Genomic DNA, 25,662 nt, shown 5'->3' with positions numbered 1-25,662 from the left:
AGAGTATGAGAATTCTTCCAGTGGGATTAATCCATTCCTTACATGATGGAGGAAGCTGTGATTTAGTTCCACAAATAGGTACTTTTTGTTTCAATTTCATCAAGTAACTCTAAATCATAGATTTACAGCTAATGGAGAAGATGTAAAAGTGACTCAAAAGAAAAAAGCAAGCTCTTTTAAGAATTGAGAAAGAAAAAAAGAGAAAGGAACCATCAGCCAGATGGTGATGAGTCAGTCAAACACATGTGCAAAAGAAAACGTGCCTCCATCAGCAAATTGCACAAATTAATAATTTACCAGGAAGTGCTAAAGGCATTTATCAGAAAAATGTCAATAAAGTCATCTCCTCCCACCATGTACATTTTCTTTGCAAAAGGGCAAAAAGGCATTTCCTTTACATGATATTCTTAAAATCACCTCTGGCCTAGAAAAATAGTAATTCAAAGCCTAGGACAAAGATAAGCTTCATGGTAATAAAGGGAAGGAATTTCTAAAGTATGTTCAATCATGGACATTCTTTCACTAATTATTTAGATAACAACAGATGATTCAGAGATGTATGGGAATTATCTCTAAATTTCCCCATTTTTACCAAAGACACAAGTAGTTTACAGCCTTTACATTTACACTTCTACAATTATATTCAAGAAATTGAATGATACATAAAGATTGGCATACAAAATAAATTTCTAGTAGGTTATAAATTTTGTACTACAGTATTTGATTATGATATACTAGGAAGTCAAGTCCCAGGAGGAATTGTTTTAGTGCCCTTCTTCAATTATTTTGCTAATTTGGGAGCAAGTTCTTAACTCAATTTTTAAATAATATCAAAGAATGAAGATTTTCTAACCCTTGGTATTTCACACTGAAATGTTTCATTCCCTTTTCTGTCAAGAAATTCTTTCTTAGATGGAGCTGAAATTTCTTCCTGTAATTTAAGGCTATTTATCTTACTCGGACCTTGATGTTGACAGAGAAGTAGTGAACAGCCTTCCTATAATGACCATTCATATATTAGAGTCAATTATTAAGTCACCTCTTTGCCCTTTCTCCTCCAGGCTGGACATATGTAAGTTCTTTATCTCTTTTCTGATAGAATTTATCTCCAGCGGTTTCTAAATCCATCTCTCTCACCCTTCATCCCTCTCTCTTCCTCTCTCCTCTGCTTAATTTTTCTCAATCTCCTAAACTGATCATATTTTCTTTTTGAGATTATCATAACCAGTGATTATTACTTCCAGATTGCACAACCCTTCTTTTTATGTGTATAGCAGTCCATTATTTATTTTAAAAATACTGTACTTTTTCATTCAGGGACAATCCCTTCCTTTAGTATATATATATGAAACCCAAACCATACTTCCTACTGAAACAATGACATAAGAGGCAATTACTTAAAGAAAGTATCCTGGTAAAGTGGAAGGAGCGTGGGTTAGAAACAAGATGTAAAACCCAGGTCTGACTCCTAAGGTCCTGTGAACATTGTTAAACTCCCTGGGCCTCTGTTTACCCTTATGAAAAGTGAAGATTATTATACCCACCTTGCAGGAGTGGGAAAGTAAAGGAGATAATTAAATGGATGTCCAGTGGCAAAGCAGACCGTCAAAGAGCAACTATTATTCCTACTAATAGTATATTGCCATTATGAACCTGACCCAGACACTGTTATCCAACTGTTTGGACAGAAGTGACCATAAGTGCTATAGTTCATCAATATATATAATATACCAGATGCATAGCAAAGCTATATATATATATATATATATATATATATATATATATAATGCACACTATACAATAAAGTATGCACCAATGTGTCAAAGAAGACAAAATAGTCATCAGTTGTATTCATTTGATGGTGTGTATGTAATAGCCTGTGAGTAAGAATCAAAGCTGTGAAGAAGGATCTGTTTAGAAGAGCAAGGGCTGGAAAGACTTGTGGAACAAGAGGCTAATGTGCCTGAGGCAGGAGAATGCAGAGACAGAAGGAGAAGAGCTGAGTTCACAGGAAAGGGATCCCACGAGGTCTAGGACTCAGTGGTCAGGCCACATGTGACAGAGCCCATTAGGAGCCAGAATGATTGGACAACACAATCTTCCTTCCCCCTCTGGAATTCATATGGAATATATCTGAAACTCATTAATCCTATTTCAAGTGCCAGCTCTTTTTCCTAATTCCTATAACAGATGGGATCTTTCCCTCTGAAACATCATAATGTTTCGTTTATATCACTTTCCTTACATTTACTTTAATTCAACTCGAGAAATACTGAGTGAGTGCCTACTATACACAGGCAGTATAACGAGTACTGGAAAACAATGAAAAACATAGAGAGACCCCCTCCCTTTATGAAGCTCACATTCAGTGGGGGAAAGCAGGAAGCCAGATAACACAGTAAGCACAATATTGAGAAAATTGTGTAACATGTTAGAAGGTGATCGCTAAACAGCCCCAAACAGTAAGTGGATCAGAATAGGAGAAATGAGTGAAGAAAAAAAATGAGGGTATCAGCTGACATGTTAAAACGGGCACCCTCTTTGAGAAGGTGACATTTCTGTGAAGTCTTGAAGGAAAACAGGGTTAGAATCATGGTAACATCTGGAGGAACATCAGTCTTGACCTTGGTAACAGCCAGTTCAAACACCTTGGTGTGGGAAGGAGTTTAGTTGGATTTCAGGGAAAGCAAAAGAGTTGGGGGAACAGGAGAACCATGAGTGAAAAGACAGTAATAAGAGATGAAGTCGGGGGGATGACAAAGTATAAATACTGGAAATACTCTGACAGCAGAGACAGTAAGCTTTCCTGACAAATAAGATCAGAAAGAGAGAAATGAAGATGGCCAGAACTTGAAAATGGTCATCCACTGAGATGGTTCATACCATTACCTGCCTTAAAATATAATTATTTGTGAAAAGTGTTATAGATCTGATTTCAAATTGTTGGCTTGTTCACTTGCTAGATGTCCGACCCTGTAGAAATCACTTCATTTCTTAAGTTTCCGTTTCCTCATCAGTAAAATGGGTTAGAAATGCCTACATTCCAAGTATTCTATTAGGGATCAATGGGATAATATACCTGCAAAGCATTTCACAAAATGCCTTGTAAATAGTAAGTGCTCATTAAGTGAGCAATGTGCGTTACTGTTAGTCTTAGTATAATTTCTGCTTTTATTTCATATGTTTTATGTCTATGACTGGGTTATATTCTTGAAGGAAGTGACTGTCTTATGTTTTTGTTTTATGCAGAGATGACCTGCTCTGCTTGTAGAGTTGGTATGTGCTTTCTCCGTGTTCTGATCGTGGCCCGGCTGACACAATACAGTGGAGGGGAAACATGTTATCAGAAAGGACAACAGATGCAAATGACTGGCCATTTCATATTTATTTATAAAGATGATGGAAATTGTACACATCTTCCTCATTAGCCACACAAGGATTTTCATAAAATCTATCAGCCTTGATAAAAGAATTGTTCAAAAGCGTTCTTGCTTTTAAAGGATCCTGTCTAAGTTTGCTGAAGTCATTTGGCAATCTCTTATTCTCTCCCAAGCTTGTAGCGATTCTTTCAATTTGGCATCATATGTAAATTTAATAAGCATAGGCTCACTTTCATCATCCAGGTCATTGGGTCATTGATTCTTATTTCCCTCTGTGCTTTTAGAGCAAAGAGACTATCTCAATCCATCTTTTCCAGTCGTTTTATCTATGGACAGTATTTCCTGTTTCCACCGTACTTTAGGAAAAAGCATCTACATTTTCAATTAATATTAAAATGGAAAATTGTCATTTCACTGGAATGTAATTTTTTAATAGACTATCTCTCGCATTTCTCTCTTCCCATTCTAAAAATATGTATGCAATTTTAGGAGTTTATCTTTCTTTAAATCCTGGCTTTGAGACTATCTGTACTGAACATCACTCAGTATTTATTCAAAACCACTCAGTTCTTAAATTCAAATCTACAAAAATTAGTATTTGGTCTATTGGTTTCTAACATTTATTTCTGTATAATATTCTCTACCCCATAATACATTTCTATTCAAAAAAGTTATTTAAAGTGTAATGAAATTACTATGCAGGAGGAATAACAAAAAAACAGAAATGGGAATAATTTGAATAATTATTAAGGGAATAATTACAAGACATGATAAGCCAACAAAGCACCAATGCAATAAGAGGTTGATTGTTGGCAGAGGTTAATGTTGTTTAGTAACAGGGATCTTCAGGGAATAGAGCACAGAAAAGGAGTAGCAAAAAGTTTTTATTAAGTACCATATATTACAATACAAAAAATAATAAGTTTTATATACTACAACTCCAGTCATTACAACCTTTTCTAAAATGTCTAGATCTATCATATTATTTTAACCTTTCACACCTCTAGGAATATTCCTTCTAGAATACAATTTTAATTATGTTACTGCACTGCTTGAAACTCTTTGTTGGCTCTTCTCAGCATCCTGGATAAAGATCAAACTTCTTGGTATTGCACAAGAGGTTCTCCAGTTCTTACAGGCTTATCTCCTCAGACTGCCTATTGCCCCGAACACTCACTGTTCTATATCCATGTTGAATTTGATGTTTCACTCAATCAAGGAGCAACAGGGCCATCCTTTTCTAAACCTCCTTGACAGAATGGTCCTCCTTTGTCTTTTTGTCACTCTGCTCCCCCTTTCCCTGGCAGCTATACATTGTACATATTTTTATCATAACACCTAAAATTCTGAGGTTGACATCCATTACTTTTTCTAGCTATCTTTTTTTTTTCCTTTTTTTTTAAACCCGCCTTCAGGTGATCCCAAGGGCTTATTAATTATGTGATTTATCTCTTATGCCAGAGGATGAGCTCATGACCCATACTAGCTAGTCAGAATATCTGTAAGAAATTGTTCATCCTTTAAACACAGGGATTGGCCAGTATTGATCATAGCCCTTTGTGGAAAAAGTTATAGATTCTGTTGTGATAAAGGAAGTTTCCTCTTTCTCTGAGCTCATTAGGATCACAAAGTTGAAGATTCTATCAGCCTAATTTCTTTGGGGTCACCTAAGAATAATCTAGATAGAGAAAAAGAGCTAAGAAGCTGATAAAAGATGGATTTCTGATGATATTGTTAAAATATCTGGAGTCAACCATTACTAAAACTACTACTACATCTCAGATTTATCAATTATTCAGTCAACAAATTCCTTTTTATTGCTTAAGATGGTTTGAGTTAGGTGTCTACATTTAAAATGGATATATTGCTACTAATACTCAGTTACTGCACTGACTTACTTATATGCTGTCTCTCCTTTGTGCCTTATCATTATATCCTAGTACTTATTAGCCCACAGTCCCTGGAATAGGAGCAGAAGCTTATCATATTATTCTGAATGAATGCTCCAGCCACACTGGTTGATAAAATATGGTAGTGTTTAATAACAATGGTTCTAGAACTTAAGTTCCTGGGAAACATATTATTGTTAGACACAATATCCTCATCTTTAAAATGAGAACCATTTAAATTACCATACAATAAGGGGGTTATGAGAATTCAATGAGTTAATAAATAGGAAGTTTGGCACAGTGCCTGGCACCAAGAAGCATGCATTAACTGTTGATCTTATTTATACCTGTACAATTATCTATATCAACTGTCATACATCCCAGAATGACATGGTTTACCCATGCTACCTACAAAGTTAAACTCGTTATTGCATATTATCTACAAACTAACTTATCTAATAGGAAGAGCCTGAGAGAAGCCAAACAGAGACCTAGACTAAGGGACAAGGTGTATATCAAGGCCTAATACAGAGATTCTCAAAATAAAATCCCTGATAATTCAGTCAAATTGCTCTAATCTTTATTTTTCCAAATTTACATTTGAAGATTATTTTTCAGATAGTCCAACAGTACCTGAGCCACTATTTTTCACTAAATTTTTAGATGTTTGATTTGATATGATGTGAGTGAATTCAAACAATGAGGGCTCGTCAAGAAAGCATGATGAATAAGTAGACAGAAAATCAGTAAGGATATAAAAAACTTGAACAACTCTATCAACCATTTTGACCTACTTGAGATTCATAAAATAGACCAGCCAACAACAGCGGAATACACATTCTTTTGAAGAGCATATGGTACGTTTACTAGCAGACATCAAATTCTAGGCCATAAAACAAACCTCAACTCTAAGAAAATTCAAGTCATACAGAATATGTTTAACTGACCACAAAAGAATTAAATAAGAGATAAATAACAGAAAAAAAATTCTGGAAAATCTTCAAATATTCATAAACTAAATAACACAAGTTAAATAACCCATGGGGCAACTAATAAATCAAATAAGGAATTTAGAAACTATCCTAAAGTGAATGAAAATGAAACCTCAAAGTATCAAAATATGAGGCATACTTTAGGCAGTACACTTAAGAGGAAATTTATGGACTAAACATCTGAACTCAAAAGAAATGTCTCCAAATAATGACCTGAATTTACACCTAAAGAAACCATAAAAAAGAGTAAGTTAAATCCAAAGTAAAAAAGAAGATGTCATAGAGAACATCTATGACACAGAAAGTAAGAGTAAGGGTGCCTGGGTGGCTCAGCTGGTTAAGCGACTGCCTTTGGCTCAGGTCGTGATCCTGGAGTCCTGGGGTCAAGTCCTACATCAGGCTCCCTGCTCAGCAGGGAGTCTGCTTCTCCCTCTGACCTCTCTCCTCTCATTCTCTCTCTCTCTCTCCCTCTCAAATAAAGAAATAAAGTATTAAAAAAAAAAAAAAGAAAGGAAGAATAAGAATCAATTAGATCAAAGGCCTGAGTTCAGAAAATAAAGTGTATAAACTTCTAGCTACATAAAGACAAGACAAAAATTAACAATATCTGGAGTTAAAGAGGTGACATTATTAGCGATTCTGTGGTTATTAAACTGATAAGGGAATTATCACGTACAACTTGATGCCAATAAATTAAACTTCTTAGATGAAACGAGCCAAATCCTAGAAAAGATACAAACTACAAAGCTTATTCAAGAAGCTTAAATAACCTGAATAACCTGCTAATATTTTCAAAATTAAGTTACTAGTTAAAAATCTTCCCATGAAGGAATTCCAGGCTGTATTGGTTAAATTGCTATACTGGTAAATACTACCACATATTTAACAACAACAAAAGAACATAAATTGTACATAAATTCTTCCAGAAAACTGAAAAAAAAAAGTAATAGTTTCTGTGAGGCTAACATTATAGTGATAACAAAACCAGAAAAAAATGTTATAAGAAAACAAAACTACAGACTGATACCCCTCAACATAGATGCAAAATTTCTAAATTATGAAATAATTCACTATTATAAAAATAAGGGTCAGATCATGAAGTGGGGAAAATATTATTTGCATATCATATATCCGATGAAGAATCTGTATTCAGAGTATATGAAGAATCTGTGTGTCAAGCGTCCCACTCTTAATTTTGGCTTAGGTCACGATATCAGTGTCTTGAGACTGAGCCCCACAGTGACCTCCACACTCAGTGCAGAGTCTGCTTGTCCCTCTTTCTCAAATAAATAAATAAAACTTTTTTTTAAAAGAAGCTCAGTAATAAAACAATCAAATTTAAAAAAAAATGGGTGAAGGATTTGAACTGACTCTTCCATAATGTAGGTATATGAGGGAAAATATGCAAGTGAAAAACTGGTCCATATCATTAGTTGTTGCGGAAATGTAACATAAAACTACAGTGAGATACCATTACAATATCTAAAATTGGGGGGTGCCTGGGTGGCTCAGTCATTTAAACGTCTGCCTTCAGCTCAGGTCATGATCTTGGGGTCACAGTATTGAGCACCATGCTGGGCCCCCTGTACATCAAGGAGCCTGTTTCTCCTGCCCCTTGAACCCCTGGCTCATGTTCTCTCTCTCTCTCTCAAATAAATAAAATGTGTTTATTTATAATTTATATATTATATATTATATTATATCATATATTATATATTTAAAAATAAAATTAAGAGAACTGATTATAACATGTTTATGCTGGTGAAGATGTGGAGAAAGTGGAACTTTGATACAGGTTCTGCAGGAATCTACCATGGTACAATGGTACAACTACAGTGGAAAACAGATCATCAGTCTTAAAACATTGAACATACCTATCATATCATCTGGACATTCCACTTCCAGGTATTTACCCAAGAGAAATAAAAGTAAATATACATACAAAGAGCTGCATACAAATGTTCATAGCAGCTTTATTTGAAACAGACAAAAACTAGAAAGAACTCAAATATCCAGGAGAATGTAGAAATTGGTATTATATCCATATATTCTGCAACATGAATGTATCTCAGAATCATTATGTTGAGTGAAAGAGAGCAGACAAAAATAGTACATGTGTACGATTTCATTTATATAAAACTGTAGAAAATGCATTTAATTGATAGTGACAAAGTTGATCAATGGAGGAAACAGTAATAATGGGAAAGTGATTATAAAGAGGCATGAGAAAACTTTCGATAGATATGATCATTAACTGGATCATGGTGATGATTTCACTGTGTATACGTTTGTCAGACTATATCAAACTGTACCTTTTAAACATGTACAATTTACTGTATTTTAATTATATCTCAGTATAGCTGTTAAAATTTATTTCTTGTAAAATCTTCTTTGAAAAATCCAGTAGATCTATCATCACTTGAAAACACACAGGAAGGACAGTATTTTAGTGGTACTTAAAGCATACAGTGGTACTTAAAGATACATAGATATGAAGACAAGCCCCTAGCTAACATCATACAAAGTGGTGAAAGTTAAAATCCTTTCCTCTAAGATCAGGAATGACAAGGATGCCCACTGTCATCATTTCTATTCAACACAGTACTGGAAATCCTAGCCAAACCAACCAGGCAAGAACAAGAAATAAAATGTATCCAAGTCAAAAAGCAAGAAGTAAAATTATCTCTTTGTGTAGATGATATAGAAAACCCTAAAGACTCCACCAAAAGTGCAACTAATACATTAATTAAGTAAAATTACAAGATACAAATTCAACATACAGAAATCAATCATGTTTCTATACACTAACAATGAACTATATAAAAGAGAAATTTAAAAATCAATCCCATTTACAATAACATCAAAGGCAAATAATACTTAGTGATACATTTAACCAAGGAGATGAAAGACTTCTACACTGAGACCATAAGACATTTATGAAAGAGACTGACAAAGACACAAGTAAATGCAAAAATAGCTTATGATCTTGGATGGGAAGGATTAATACTGTGAAATCTCTATACAAACCAAAGCGATCAAAAGATTCGATACAATCCGTATCAAAATTCCAATGGCTTTTTTCAGATATCTATATTTCTATATATCAAGAATATATATCGAGAGAGAGAAAGAGAAAGATTTCCATATCCTAAAGACCTCAAATAGCCAAAATAACCCTGAAAAAAAGAATTAAGCTGAAATAAACAAAGACTACATCACTAATCATCAGGGAAATGCATACCAAACCCACAATGAGATATTATTACATAACTGTTAGAATGGCTACTAACAAAAACGCAAGATATGGGGGTACCTTGCTGGCTCAGTCAGTAGAGCATGCGAGTGACTCTTGCTCTTGCAATTGTGGGTTCAAGCCCTATGCCTGAATTGCACTACTGGGTATTTATCCAAAGGATACAAACATAGTAATTTGAAGGGGCACCCCACCACAATGTTGAGAGCAGCACTATCAATAATAGCTAAAATATGGAATAGAGCCCAGATGACTATCGACTGATGAATGGATAAAGAAGATGTGATATATAAATACAATGGAATATTACTCAGCCATCAAAAGGTATGAAATCTTGTCATTTGCAATCACGTGGATGGAACTAGAGGATATTATGCTAAGTGAAATAAGTTAGAGAAAGACACATACCATACGATTTTACTCATATGTGGAACTTAAGAAACAAAACAGATGAACATAGGGAAAGGGAAGGAAAAATAAGATGAAAATAGAGAAGGAGGCAAACCATAAAAGACACTGAAAACAAACTGAGGGTTGCTGGAGGGGAGGTGGTTGGGGGAAGAGGTAATTGGTGATGGGCATTAAGGAGGGCATTTGATGTAATAAGCGCTGAGGGTTATATGCAACTAATGAATCATTAAATTCTACCCCCAAAACTCATAAAAGTATGTACTAACTACACCACATTCAAATAAAGTGTTTTAAAAATATATAGTAAAAAAACCTCATTTATAAAAAATACATATTTTAAATTTTGATATTTTATATAAATATAATAACATATATTTTAAATATGATTCTATACTTCCACTTATTTTTCTAAAACATCAGAAACCCCTTTATAGCCAATGCAAAGATCCATGACTTGAAAAGATATTTTCTAACACAATTTATATCTTTACATAGTATAACATATAATATTAACTCATAGTCATTGAGATAGTCATTTCATGAGTACAAAACCAAAATCTAAATTAGTGTACCTTATTTCACCTCTAATTGTAAATAGGAATATATCAGGAAAAATGTTAGAAACAGTTTTAATCAATTAAAAACTTAATCAATAAAGTACATGGAAATCCCAGTAAATGCAATTCTATCTACGCCAAAGTTGAACGAGACTTTCACACTATTTTCACAATTCCCAAGTAGCTGTAAGTATTAAACAAAGAGATATACATATTTATGTTAAATGAGAACAACAAAGGGATAGAGACAGGAAAAATCTTAATCCATGTAACAATGGGGAAAAGTTCAGAGTGGGTCTTATTTCTGTGTCTCGTCATTGGTCCAAAATCTTTGTCAGTCAAAGTCTAGTCTTTAAAATTTCACTGATCATGATTACTATCCAAGAAAGATGTTTAATCTCCTAAATGTCCCTTAAATAATATTTATAAAATATATATGTCACTTCCTACATCCATTTGTACCAGCCAAGCAAAACAAGTTAAGTATTTAAGGGGCATTGATGACAAATAATCTGTCACTGTTTAGGTCAGCTCTCTTATTAATAATAATAAAAACTGACATTGACACAACACCATTTGTACAGCAATTTCATACCAAGGCTCCAAACATTTATTCATTAATACTTCCAACATTTCTATGCATTATTTGGCAAACATTCATCTCCATCTTGCTGATTTATAAAGCAAAAAGCCCTAACTCATAAAATGACATGAACCTTGTGACTCTATATTTTCTAACTCAGTCCATTTCTATCAGCAGGATGGAGAGACTATATCTCGCATGAAATAGCTGGGCCACCCTGGGATAGTGAAATATCCAGTTGGCGCTTGGGTCTTATCTATTCCCACCTTTTTATAGGCGATCCAGTCAAACACCCGGTCAATGTCTGTGGCCCGCAGCACTTCCTGTGATACTGGGTGGGAACTGGCCAAGCCGTCAAGCAGCATCACTTCATGCAGAACATCCGTCAGAAACCTCTGTTTTTCCTGCAATACAGTAGACGGGGCAATATCATAGGTGGTTCGTCATAACCATAACAGAATGAGTGTTACTTCTTTGACGATGCTTGTCAGTGGAGACTGAACTCCCAAGGAGAGCCCAGTAAATAAAATGCCTCTAAGTTACTCTGAAATGAAGGTGGTTGATTTGAGTGCAACACAAAACAAAATCAACGGGCTACAATGGGCCTTAAATAAACATAAAAACAGTGGACGGTGCTTTAACAGCGGTTAGAGCAAATTCAGACAGTGGGGACGTATGTGAAGCAGACTAAGCTTGTTTGTGTGTTCTACAGGATCTAGCCCACAGTTCCAGTGCCAAATAACCTTTTTCGTTAAGTTCAACATAGGAATAAGAACTAAATTTCCGGGTTCCAGTGCCATTTTGCTATTTATACCATTTATGGGTAGTACCACTCTAACACCTCATCCTCTCTCTCGCTAATCTGTCCACTTTTCCTCTGTCCTCCCCCCACATTATTTTCTCTCTAGTACACACACACACACACACCATTTATCTTCTTAAAGAACCTCAAGAGACCCCAACAAATAGCAAAAGGCAAATTGACATAAAACTGTAATATCTGTGGATATATATGTGACTTCAGGATAACGAACATAAAGTAGAGCTTAACAGGTATTAATGACCCATTACCATAAAGTTGTGAAAACAAAGGAAATCATCAGATGTCTATTCTGTGTGATGTTCAGACCTTTGTATTTGCTCTGATAAACGCTGATTTGTTAAGTTAGAAATAAACTGCAAAGAAAAAGCACTTTTCTGTCGTTTTGTTTTAAGAAGCCTGCTTTAAAGAAACAGCTAGGGTTTTGTTAACAAAAATGCTAGCAGCTCTTGGTCCTCTGGCCTCCTGCCTTCATTGAGGGAGGAAGGAGAGAGAAAAGAAGTTGCAAGAGATAAGGAGGGCTAAATAGCCCCTAGGTAGTTCAGACTGGAGGAGTATCATTACCGAGATTAAAGACTGCAACACTTAAATTGCTAGAGCTAATTTTGAGCTCACTCCTGCAGCCTTCTAGTTCTGAGCCAGCAGATAAACAGCATGTTATTTCTGAGTGAGTTGTAATTTCAAGCTGGGAGTACACCAATCCTGGATTTTTACAAAAATGGAAATAGAGAATAAATATGCTAAAAAAGGAATAGTTAACTAGCCATTATATATGTGTGTTCTTTAAATCTGGCTTTAGAGAGGCATCTTACTTCATCACCATTTGTTCAATGATTTAGTATGTTTAATCAATAATTTAATTAGTTCTCCAGCCAACTGTATACTATCATGTTTATTTCTAATAGCATATTTTTATACTCTGTGGACTACAGATCTAATTTCTTCAGTCCTTTCTTGGTCTGAGAGTTTCACACCAATGGTCCCACTGAACTGGGACTGAACTGGTCCCAGGAGTCTGCTTCAGACCCTAAGAGCCCATGATGAGAAGTTCAAACTTAACAACAAATTGACAAATATGACATAAACTAATACTGTATTTCTTCTCAAATTAAGTTCCAAATTCAAGACAAATTAAGGAGAGTGAGATTGGACCTTGGAATTTAAAATTTTAATAAGGTCACCTGGGTGGCTTACTGGGTTAAAGCCTCTGCCTTTGGCTGAGGTCATGATCTCAGGGTCTTGGGATCAAGCCCCGGAATCAGGCTTCCTGTTGAGTGGGGAGCCTGCTTCCTCCTCTCTCCCTCTCTGCCTGCCTCTCTGCCTACTTGTGATCACTGTCTGTCAAATAAATAAATAAATAAAATCTTTTTAAAAAATAAAATTTTAAGAATAAAAAGACAGATGGCTTAGATTAAGAGAATAAGAGAAAATTGTGTATTTCCAAAATACACATGTTAATGTTACTCTTAAGCAGGTATGCAATCTTGTTACTCATTCAATTTAAAATGCACATTACAACTATTTTATATTGAATTTAATGGGTAGGAACTTGGAATATATCATCATACTTCAACTTGATCAATGAACACTTTTATTTACACAAAATACAAATTAAAGATGTGGTTTTCATTCCAAAGGAAAAATAATATTTAATTCTTTAAATATTGCCCACTCCACTATGTAACTCAAACATCTGATTGAAACCACAGTGCAAACTGAACTTAAAATGCTATTTTATTCAAATCTTAATTTTTAATATTTAGCACCAATAAGTGTATATTGATCAATATGAAAATTTAGTGCATGTATCTTGGTTTGCTAACAATGTGATTTTTAAATGCTATAAAGTGAATGGCTAAGTAATTACAAAAGTGAAACTTAAATGTCTTAAAATGAAATTCTCTTGTTTAAGAAAATATAAGTTATACGTGATATGTTGCTTCATGCTTCTGAAGGAAAACAAAAACAAACCTTTGCCTCATCAGTAGAATTTCAAGAAACTGCTTAAATTTAGTAATGTTGAGTCATTAGCAAAAGATTCATTTTCTACATTTTTGGAGAAAATGACATTGTTTAATTGAGGGGGAAAAAAGGCATTAAAAGAGAAGAGGAAAAAAAGAAGAAAAGAAAAGCCTGGCAGAAGAACACTTACAAAATTCAGAAGAGAGAACACTTTAAATTAAGGAAGAAAAAAAGAAAATTCTAGCCAGAGGCAAACCCAATTTAGCAAAACTACAAAGAGTTTCCAGGAGGGAAGCTGCTAATTTTTAATAAAAACTGTGTCACTATAAAACTTAAAAAAAAAAAGAAAAATCTTAGCTTGTCCATCACCTGCTGGGGCCCTCCCCCACCTTCCTCCACAACTACAATAATAGTAACAGCAACAATTACAAAGTATTGATTAATTGCCTACTGTGAATCTGAGACCGAGAAAGTTTCAAAATAAAGTTGAAGATATCCTGGCTCTAATGTGAGGTAAGAGATCAAACAAAATAGTTGGATACAGTGAACAAAATAATGGTTTTCTCTCACACACTAGAAATGCCATAGGAAATCTGAAGGGGGGAGAAAATCTGTAAAATAGAATTATTTATACAAAGTTTAATGAAAGAAATAGAATTTGTTCTGATGCTTGAAGGAACTTTAAAGTTGTGTGTGTGTGTTTGTGTGTGTGTGTGTGTGTGTAATAATATATTTATGGTGCATATCTAACAGTTTTATTCTAGCTCATATTTTAAGGTCACCATGATAAGCTATTCTACCAGTTTCAAAAAGCAGCACAATAAGGTAAATGTGGAACTTTAAAATTTGTTTAAGTTTAATGTTAATAGTAAGAATAAATCCTACCACTCTAACATAGACCCTTCTTGGAGTTGTTGCATCTGTGTCTACATTTAAACTATTCAAATAATACATAATATATCATTCTGTATTGAACTATTTTTAAAAATAAATTATATTTGAATTTTTGGAGAATAGTGAAAAAACTTTTTAGCTAGGTAAAGAAAGTATGAATAAATTCGGAGTTGAGAATAACACATGGGAAAAAAAGAAAGGCTCCCTTATTTTTTTTTTAATTCGTTCATTTAACCAATATGTATTAAATTCCTCCTCTGTGCCAGATACTGTGCTGTGTCTGGGGAGGAAATATATGACAGAGACTTAGATCCTAACCGTAAAGAACTCAAAAGTGTAAGAGAAAGACCGATAAACAGCTAACTGTATTATAATATGATGGATGTTATAAAACACAAAGGATGAAATGATTAATTAGTTCAGAAAAGGCTTCACAGGGGAAGTGACATTAAAGCGGGTTGTTGAAGGATGAAGGGTTACTTAGATGAATGGGGGAAGCAGCTTTTTTAAAAGGGACAACTCCAGGCAGAGAAAACATGGGAAAAAAAAAAAAAAAAAAACCTCCTCTGTGTGAGTCCTCAGTTACCAGGTGGAAGAGTCTGGTCCTAATAAATAGGCAGTAGCAGGCATAATGACATAATAAAAGTAATGTCGTAGGAAAATTAACTTATCTGTGGTATACAGGGAGGCTTGATGTATGCAGAGACGGGAGGCAGAAAGTGGCTGTTGTGCTCAGAGGGGAGGCGGCGATGATGTATTAGAACAAGGCGCTGGTGAAGGACCCCTGTACCTGAGAGATATTTTGAATGAAAAATCCACCAACACAGATACCTCGATGCCCTGGTCCTCTTAGTGGATGATGGAGAGAAAGTATTAAGAGATGACTTGACAGAATTTTTTTAAAGAGTTGGGGGGAAGCTCCTGAAAGAAATGGGAGTCGTGGAAAAAAGTTTGCTTTGGAGGGCAAACTGAAGAAGACCACTTCTAGACATGGTGCTGGAAGGTGACAGTAAACATCTACAAAGCAACACGCTACAAGTACCTGGCGGAAAGAAAAGGCCAGCCTCCAAGGGGCATACACTAAACAACTTTTGGCAGTAAATTGTAGTCCGTTTAAAAATATAAATAAAATCTCAGAATCGAGTCTTTTTTATTATTTCTTATAATATTAACATTTCCTAGACTGGAGTCTAGTAATACATGTAAAGGGAGTTATTAAGAATTCTTACCGCAGTGTTAGACACACTTGACAAATTACTTTCCTTAACACTTCAAAATGGCTTCTGCCTGGACATGTCAGACTCTAATCCAGCCACAGGCTTGGGTGTGCACGGATGCGCATAGGAAAACAGGAGATACTACTGAAAGGTGGGGTGGGTGTCCCCAAGTTTCTACAAGAAGTCTGAGCCGTTTTAGTGAAGAACAATACAAGGCAGTCACTTTGACTCCGTCATCAGCAAAGAAAGAAAAATAAAACAGAGACTAATCTGAATCAAGATCAAAGAAAGTCAGATACATCAAACCGGACGAAGATGACAGCCAAGCCTCAGCCAGTTCAAGTTGTGGTGAGGTGCTCATAGGCATGAAAAGAGCAGAAAAAAAAAAAAAAACAATTCTCAGGGCAGCAGCGGGTTACATCAGAGCAGCCACGAGGACCCAATTTTCTAGGAGGATGGATGTGAACACAAATGGCTCTTTGGTATTCCTGGGAGAAAAGGCAGGCTCACGCCTGTGAAGTTGATGAAAGTGCCCTACAAGCCCAGGAAAGTATCTGCCATTCATGAGCTGTGTGACCTTGAGCAAGTTACTCAGTATTTTTAGACTTCACCTTCATTTGTAAACATAGGTGGTTGTGAAGATTAAATAAGAGAATTTGTTCTACAAATATTTATTGAGCACCTGCTATATCCCAGATGGTATGCCTGGTTCTGGAGATAAAAAAGATACAAAGACATGGACTCGACCTTCAAAGATTTTATAGTAGCAAAAGGAGAGATAACGATGAAAACAAATATTACAAAACCACCTGCTGTATATAAAAGTGGGAGTAGGTTCAGGAGACACTGTGCCTCCACACCTAAGGCTGAGATTTGTTCTGCCTGGGGGATGGCAGGAACAGCCTCTGACAGTGTTGAATCTTTAAGGACGATTTGAGTTTTCTAGACAGATACAACGGGAAAGGGCATTTGGAACAGACAGGATATCTTGGAAAAGTCATGAGATTTAATGGCTTGTTTGGGAGACTACCAAGTTTTGCGTGCCAGACGGCTGGGAGTAAAATGAGGTAAATGATTATCACATAGAGATAGAGAAGAACAGAATCATCAAGGATCCTCCACGGCAAGTGAGGAAGCTAGAATTAAGAAGTGACATCACCAGACCTACATTTAGAGAGATTATGAATGAACAGTGGAAAGTGGACTAGGATGCAGAGCAACCAGAAACAGAGGACAAAATTGTGTAATCGTGTGCGAAGAACACACAGTTATGGACATTATCTTTGTGCTCACAAGACACTGTAATAATTATTTATCTAAAATATAGTTCAACTTTGTGATGATCACTGGTGATCAGTAAGATATTTATTTTGGAATTCTAAGATGTATGAATTAAATGCAGATTTAGACATAAATACAGACAAAGACCCATATAGATACGTATGTAGATACATATACAGATAGCCAAATAGACACAAGTATTTCCTTTTTCAGTATTTTCATTTGTTTAAAGCAGTGTCTTATTGAAATATTTAATGTTCACAATGTCCTGTTGGATATAGATATAGGTACTTTTCTAATCCATGGAGCAAATCAGTAAGGATAGCTGACATTAAATATTTGAACAATGCAACCTTATTCTATACATGTTTATAGATTGCTTTGTACATGTGACATCCTTTAGAAGCTGGGGAAACAAACACAGCTGGGACCCAAGCAACTCCCATTATAATAAGGAGACAGGTACGTGTACAAATCGTTAGTGCCATCTGATGGGTGAAGCATTAGTAGCATAAATAAAGTACTATGGGAGTAGAGAATAGAGGGAAGGTTATGGGTAGAAATGCTTTCAGCGTCTATGACCGAGTCCATTCAATCTCAATTGATCTGTCAATACAAAGAAAAAAGACATAATATGTTATTTATGTTTTACCCCTCTGAAATCTATTCTACCATGAGATAAAGATCTTTAAGATTTCACAGCTTCAACAAAATGCCGCATAAAGCATTACTAATCTGAGCCCCTTTCTACGCAAGACTAGGACAAGTGATAGAGCTTTGTTTGCATAGTCCGGGTTTTTCAGTCTTGTTCTCTGCGACTTATTCAAACCATGACAAGGGTTAAAGTAGAGGAATATAATCAAGAATTCAAAAAAGAAAAGCAAATATATGGAGGAAAAATATTAATCAGGTTTTATTTATGTTAATATGGTATCTCTGTAACTCTGCAATTATTATCTTTGTAAACAAATAACACCATGCCATACTTATAAAAATTAGAAATTATTTGGATTCCGAGTTTCCTAAAATATTAAAAGAATTTTACTCCGCAGTTTTATATTGTCGTCCTAGTTTTACAAAGTTCTAAAATGTCCAAAAGTATTTCAAATTTTATTCAGTTGAAAGTTAGCTAGATGTACTTATGAAATACTATGTCATTATTTAGCTGATTAGTTAACCTTTTATAGACAGCTAAATCATATGGATGGATGAAATAAAACTAAAGAGCTAGTGAAAATAAATGGTGCTTCCCTATAGCAATGTATCTTAAAAATTAGCATTTTAAAATCTCATGTTTAAAATACACATGCCCAAGATGTTAATAATCATTTTCATGGGCAGTTTGTTAAAGTGCTCCATCTATATTAAAATCAAACTTGTGTAAACACACATATATAGTAGCCATTGAAGAATAATTTTTAAAATATCACCATTAACGCCTACAATGAAACAAGCACTGTACTGAAAATTTTACTACTATATTTGTTTGCATAACCTTTAACAGAAAATGATACATAAACACAATAATCCAGGCAGATCTCTAGTGATATCCCATTATTCTGGGATTTCACACAAGCTTTACAGTAAGTAACTAAAATGAGTTCTATATGTTCTTATTTCTTTTAACTATCAACCACATCTCAACCCCTGCCAAGCCACAAATTTCTAAGATGCCTTATTCAATGCATAAACTAAAAAAGCAATTAGATTTCTATAAGCCTACCTCAGATGACTTTGTAAGCCTATCGTAACCCCAAATAACCCCCTGTACAGTTTTCTATGAACGGCTATATTCTCAAACGTGACTAACACAGAGAAAGTGGGTTAAATTGTCTCTCCCATGACGATATCCTTCAGCCGTCTTGTTTTGTTTGTAACACACAAGTTAAATATGTCACGTCTCATACTATCTAAAATGTGGCACAGCTAAGAGGAAATACTAAGATGGAAAACAAAAAGTACTTCATTATATACATCTAAATCATGAACCTTCTACAGACTTACTCAAGAACCTGAAAAGTATAGTAGTATTGTATTCATAGGGCAGACGTTATCATCAATTAGTCACTCATGTTTTCATTAATTATGATAATCCTGGGTCTTATGGAACAATCATGAATGTGCTTCAAATAATGCCAATCACAGTAATAATTAAGAACAGGTTGTCTAATTACATAGCTCATTCTGATTCTAGCAGCCCAAAACATCACTGTGAATAATAACCATATGCCATAAGCTTTCATATAACCCTCTTAAAATGCTCATATCATTTAGCTTCCCTTTACTTTTTAGGGTTTCTTGACACCTTTCCCTCATTTTTCCTTCAAACATTTACCCAATGCGACTGCATATATTTGAAATATCAATCTCCTTTTTAAGTCAATGAATGAGTCCCTAATATAGGTACAAAAACTGTTACATCTTTCGTAAGTGATCTATTGACCTTCATTTCATAATTTTTTGTTAACTTTTGACTGGAATTTTATTATTTAACACCTCATAGATGCTATACCTCAGGTTAAATGCTGAGAAATGAGGGTAAAAGAAAGTCTCTAACCTGGTGAAGCATATTGTTTAATAAGGGAGATATACTTCCTGTCCTTTGCTGGTTAACAGAACTAATTCCCGCTCTTCCACATGTCACTTCAGGATCTTTTCCAGAGACTTTAAGCTTCTGACAGAAAATAGCTTCTTCATCTTTTTCAATAATCCTATCTTGACTCTGGCAGTGAGAATCTTTTTCTCTATTTCTATGCTTAATTTTTTTGACAGGCTGATAAGGCATTTCAATGAAATCAAATTTGCCAATCTTCTTTGATAACCACACACTTGTTCCTCACATCCATCACAAGGACTCACTAATATTTTGCAGACACATTAGTAATAAGCAATGAAGGCACTACAGTATTTAACTGATAAAATATAATTCAGAATATTTTTAAATGCATTCTGACAAGCCATCTTAAACAAAATCAATTTCTGTTTAAATTCTTAAAGAAACTTTCTTATACCATTCGGTCTGGAAGAATTCCAAGGATAAGCTAATCAACTCCCTGAAGTTATTAACATAGATACCAAGTGGCTAATTCATTTTATGTTATTTTAATTTGTGAAATCAAAAATAATTCAAATGACCTTAATCTGTATTAAAATTCTTAGTAACTTGATGAATGAAATTTATTAGAACATTTTTTATACTTTAATATCAATATTTAGTGCTATACCTGGTCAATTCATCAAATAACCTAGACTAATAAAACTTTACATTTGTTGGGGCTCCTAGGGGGCTCAGTCAGTTAAGCATTCAACTCTTGGTTTCAGCTCAGGTCATGATCTGAGGGCGATAAGACTGAGTCTCACATCAGGCTCCACGTTCAGCACCATCTGCTTGAGATTCTCTCTCCCTCTCCCTCTGCCCCTCCTCCTGCTCTGTAAAATAAATAAATAAAGTAAAAATATATATATACTTTACATTTGTTGCCAGATTACAGAAGTCTGTATTTTCAATAAAAACAAAAAGTACTATTTTTTTTTCAAATTTGAAAATTTAAACCCAAAACTCCAAAACATATACGGTACTTCTGGCCCAAAAAGTTAACCATTCAGAAGGAAGTTCCATATTTATTCCCAGCTCTCAAAGTAAGCTACCAGAATATTTATATGTTGATTGTAATATTAACAGAGAAAATTTTCAACATTCAGAATGCAAAATCTGGACTAGCAATTCATTTATAAAGTGCAAAAATATTAAAATATTAGCATTCTAGAATCATTCAGAAATAGAATAAGTGTACTCAATAGTGTCTTGTAAAGGCACTTTCTTTTTTCTTACTAATTTTTATGGCACTATTATTAATAATGAGTGATACTATTGTGATCCTCATTTTACAGGAAGTTCACTGGCTTGCTCAAGTTTGCCTAAGAACTGGGGACTGAACCTGGCCAGCTGGGTTCTAGAGTCCATGCTCTTAGCCACTGCACCAGAATTAGGAGAAATAATAGGGCAACGGTTTGTATGTACTCCATTGGAAACCATTCTCAAACTCAACTAAGACCTAATGGACATCAAACGCTGCTTCTGGTATAACCAGAGAGATCAGTTATGGGCATGACCCAGACCCCCTGCTAGTTCAGCTAGCAGGGCCGACCTAGCACTGAGATGCTGTCAAAATCAAGAGTCTGTTTAATACACTCAGTAAGGATTGAGATGAACTTAGATGGGAATTCTGTTCTTGAGTCTAGTTACAGTCAGGAAAATCAGATTTATCATCTTTGCTTGATCATAGCAAATGTTGATCTGGTAGAGTGTCGTGCAGCCACTTTCTTCAGCCATTGAGATTGTGTGGCTAAGTTCCACAAAAGCTATAATGCAGATGTGAAGCAAATCACTCACTGCAAACATACTAGCACACAGGTATGCCTGCGTCTACTCGCAGGCTTCCTTGTGGCTGGCTTTGTTTTTGTTTTGTTTTGTTTCTGATTCTACACAGTTTATTTTTTTTTTCCTTCTTAAGAGTTTTATGTTAATTCCAGTTAACATACAGTTGTTATTTTAGCTTCAGGGATACAACCTAGTAATTGAACACTTCCAAACATCACTTCCTGCTCATCTCACAGGTGCACTCCCTAATTCCCATCACCTGTTTCTCCCAACCCCGCCCTTACTCACCTCCCCTCTGGTAATTACTAATCTTTAATATGTGATTCAGAATATTCTCCACCGGAAGATAATTTTTGAACCTTAAAGGTAATACTATTACACTTAATTACATAAGAGTAACAATAATATTGGTGACAATGATCATAAAACCATTTTTTTTTGATTCTTGAAACTATCCTATGATAAAAAACAGCATGAATATTTTATACATATTTTGAAGATGAAGAAACAAGATCACACAATTAGGAAGCATCGAGGGTCAAAAATTTAGTCCATGGAATAGGTAGAAAAAAGGAATTGAACTTCGTTCTAGGAAACTGTAAAGTGACATTACTCTGATGAAAATTATTAAACTGGTAAAAGAGATCTGTGAGGATTTGATTTTCACACTTATCAGTGTGTTCCCCATCTCTGGCAGAGAAACTAGCAAAAAAAAAAAAAATCGGTATCCAATAAATGTTTGTTAAATAGTGAAAAATTAGTCAATATAGATTGATCTCTGGAAATATTTTGTCAATTAAAGGCCCAAAAATGCCAACAAAATGCTTAGCATTTTGGAAAAATATTATTTTGTGGTGAGAAGCCAAATTATTTTCAGGCCTGGGAAGGGATATGGCTTATGAGCTCTCAAAAGAAGCCAAAAATTCCAAGAAAAGCTCCTTATGGCCTCAAAACCAAGGCAAAAGCTTTATTTAAAGAGCTTTCATTTTTAATTAGTCATCTTCAATAGTGTAGTATGTTTAAGATTCTTCAAATCGGACCAGTCATATGGGTAGTTAAGAAGAGAATGTAATTCATGCCAAATCTGCTCTGAAGGACCAACTGACCTAACCTTATCTTTAATCAGACAAGTTGGGAAATAAAGAATATTTGAATAAAAATATCCTACCATATACCACCCCTACCACTACAATCAAGAGAAGACAAGTCTTCTGCATAAAGAACTTATCTTCCAAGCAAATCTGGGAAGTTTACAGAAAGAACAGGAATCAAAAGCAGAAATTAACGAAGCAGAAAGATGCTCAAAATCTACAGGAAAAGAAATGGCTACTGTAACCAGATAAATTTGATGTATTAGTAGACAACATGTTTGAGCCATGTGATATAAACATGATCATTGGTGGCTAAATGTTCTACTGTTCCATTGTTTGACTAATCTTCTGAGACTAACTGTGCTAAATTTTATTTTCCCAATGTATCTACGAATATGAGCAGTCTGATGGAGGTGACAGACTGTGTTTTTGAGCTATTCTATAAACAAAGCTACTTCGGACGGAGGCTACTTCTAACAGAGGATGTATCCTGAACCTATCCATACCTACTAATGGAAACCACTACACCAAAGACAGAATACAGTATACACAAGGAACTAATACAGAGCAGTTCCAAGCTTATAATACCATGAGGTTTATTCCACAGAAATTAGCAAAACAAAGGCCTCATTTTAAGTGCTTGATAATTCTTTTACTTAATTAATAAAGAGAATAAATTAATTGTATTACTGAATGTAATGGCAAAAAAATAGCAGCAATCCATCAAAGTAGTTTACATAAAACCATTGAGCTGGTACATTGTTAACAGCACTCAAGAAAAGCATCGCTGGACTATATCTGGAGAGGAGAAAAAAATGATTAAAGGAATTAACTGGGCACAGGTGTATCTGAAGTAGGTAAAGGAAGCATTCCCACATATTTTAATTTTGTAAGACAAATATGACAGAAACATGACAAAAGACAGCACACCGATCATTATAAAGAATTCGATTTCATCAATCCGAGGGTGAGGTGAAAACCCAAAGATACAACCAGTTTCATATAAAGGGGCTTTCCTACATTTGCGAACGCAGATTCACAGAGGTTATTGAGCTCAGTGCCAAAACATGTTCTACCGCAAACCATCTTTTTGGAAATGCAGTTGAGGAGAACTGCCTGAGTGGTGAACTGTGTGGTGGTTTAGCCATTACAACACTCTTCAGACTGTTAGGAAAGATGGTAACAGGTGTACTCTCAAGACACCTAGCAGAATGTCTTACCCTATTTCACAGTGATGTTTAATGATGTTTGATGCTACACAGTAAATGCAACCTAAGTCTTCGCCATCACAAGTGTTAATGGTAGGGACACCTGGGTGGCACAGTCGGTTAAGCATCTGCCTTTGGCTCAGGTCATGATTTCAGCGTCCTGGATCAAGCCCCACGTTAGGTTCCTTGATTCGCAGGAGTCTGCCTCTCCCTCTCTTTATGCCACTCCCTAGCTTGTGCTCTCTCTCAAATAAATAAATAAAATCTTAAGAAAACAAAAATAAGTATTATAGGTATAACTGAGGCAAAATTTTCAACAACCTCAAACTATTTAATTACCCTTTGTGGGTTTTTGTTTTTGTTTTTGTTTGGCTTTATCTTCACAGGATAGCCTTTTACATTTTTTTTTTTTTAATTCACATCACTTGAACTCACTACTTTCATTACTCACATTCTTGTCTGGTAACATTTCAACAGTGAAAGTAACCTTGATGAAAAGGGGGAGAAAAAAGTCCCATAAAGTGTTATGGACTGAAACAGCCACTCCTTGCTTAGAAATGAGTTGTGTTCTAATGTCTTTGAAAACATATAGCTGCCTGGTTAAGGATGATTAATAATTAGGAAATTAATAAATCAGCTTTTGGTTGTCCTCTTAGTCCTCCACCTTCAGTTTTGGTTGTACGTTGCAAAACAAAAATTTTTTTAGCATATCTGGGAAAAAGCTGAATGATATCAAACGTTGAACAATACTATATTATAGGGAGACAAACATTTTTACTAGCAGTGGTAAGAGATACAGATTAACAATGGCATAATCTGCTATCATAAATAATGTGTTCGTGAACAAGGATGTCTAACAGAACATTTCATCATTTTGGTATAAATTTTTGACATTATCAATTTTTTGGTTTACAAAGCACTGTCTGACAAGTTTTAGTAAGTGGAAGGTATTCTGCTTACAAACTGCTCTTACTTGAAAAGGGAATGAATGGGTTGATTTTCCTTGCAATATTTCTAGATATGAAAAAGGATGGTCTTGCATTATTGTTGAGCTCCAGGTTCAGAAGGATTTTCTTCTTAGAAAGTGTCTAATCTTGTCAATTGATCAGTTGCTTTTGAAATTCCTATGGAAATGTAGAAACACCTTGACACCATGCAAACCTGAACATGGTCTTCAGAAGAAATACTTTATTCCAAAGGGAATGCTCATTTATCTTTTATCTCTAAGTTTAAAATATACAAAACCTGAAACACTTAGTGTCTTTCTGAAGAAAATGATTGCTTTAAAGAAAATTCATTCTTTAAGAACATACAGATTTCCATTTGCAGCTTTGTCTTAAATTTTAAAAATTCACATAGGAGAAAATGCGAGGTAATGTGACTAAGAAAACCTCCCAGATACACACCTGAACATACAAAAGGATAAATGAAAATATTTGAAAACTAAGGAATTATGATTATTTTTTTCTTTCCTCCCTAAAGATTGTACTTAATAAAAATTGGTCTTCTATTAGAAACAGTAAATGAAGCAGAGTTACATTTTCTGAAACTTATCACACATTGATAACAAGCTCTTCAAAAGCTTGCACTTCTCAAACAATTGTGAAGCCAACGTTTTGATTCTTATAAATAAGAATGACAAGTGTAAATAAAAGTATGAATGCACTGTCTTCAGTTGTAGTTTCATCCTCAAAAATGCATTTGTGACATAAAACTTCTAAAATTGTTAATGTAGTTTCACAA

General features: G+C 34.8%; 1 protein-coding gene across 1 annotated transcript in view; it reads right to left on the bottom strand.

The window, feature by feature from the left end:
* Positions 1 to 25,662, bottom strand: part of TRHDE (thyrotropin releasing hormone degrading enzyme) — a 382,185-nt gene that overhangs the window by 142,489 nt on the left and 214,034 nt on the right. Inside the window, exon 6 of the mRNA XM_004752417.3 lies at positions 11,332 to 11,469. Within this exon, the coding sequence (XP_004752474.2) occupies positions 11,332 to 11,469 (138 nt within the window). The remainder of the gene's footprint in view (positions 1 to 11,331; positions 11,470 to 25,662) is intronic.

Source organism: Mustela putorius, unplaced genomic scaffold, assembly GCF_011764305.1.
Source record: "Mustela putorius furo isolate JIRA1106 unplaced genomic scaffold, ASM1176430v1.1 tig00537227_pilon_pilon_pilon, whole genome shotgun sequence".
NCBI lineage: Eukaryota > Metazoa > Chordata > Mammalia > Carnivora > Mustelidae > Mustela > Mustela putorius.
Note: the sequence above shows the minus strand (reverse complement) of the source record. Positions and strands in the feature narration are given on the sequence as shown.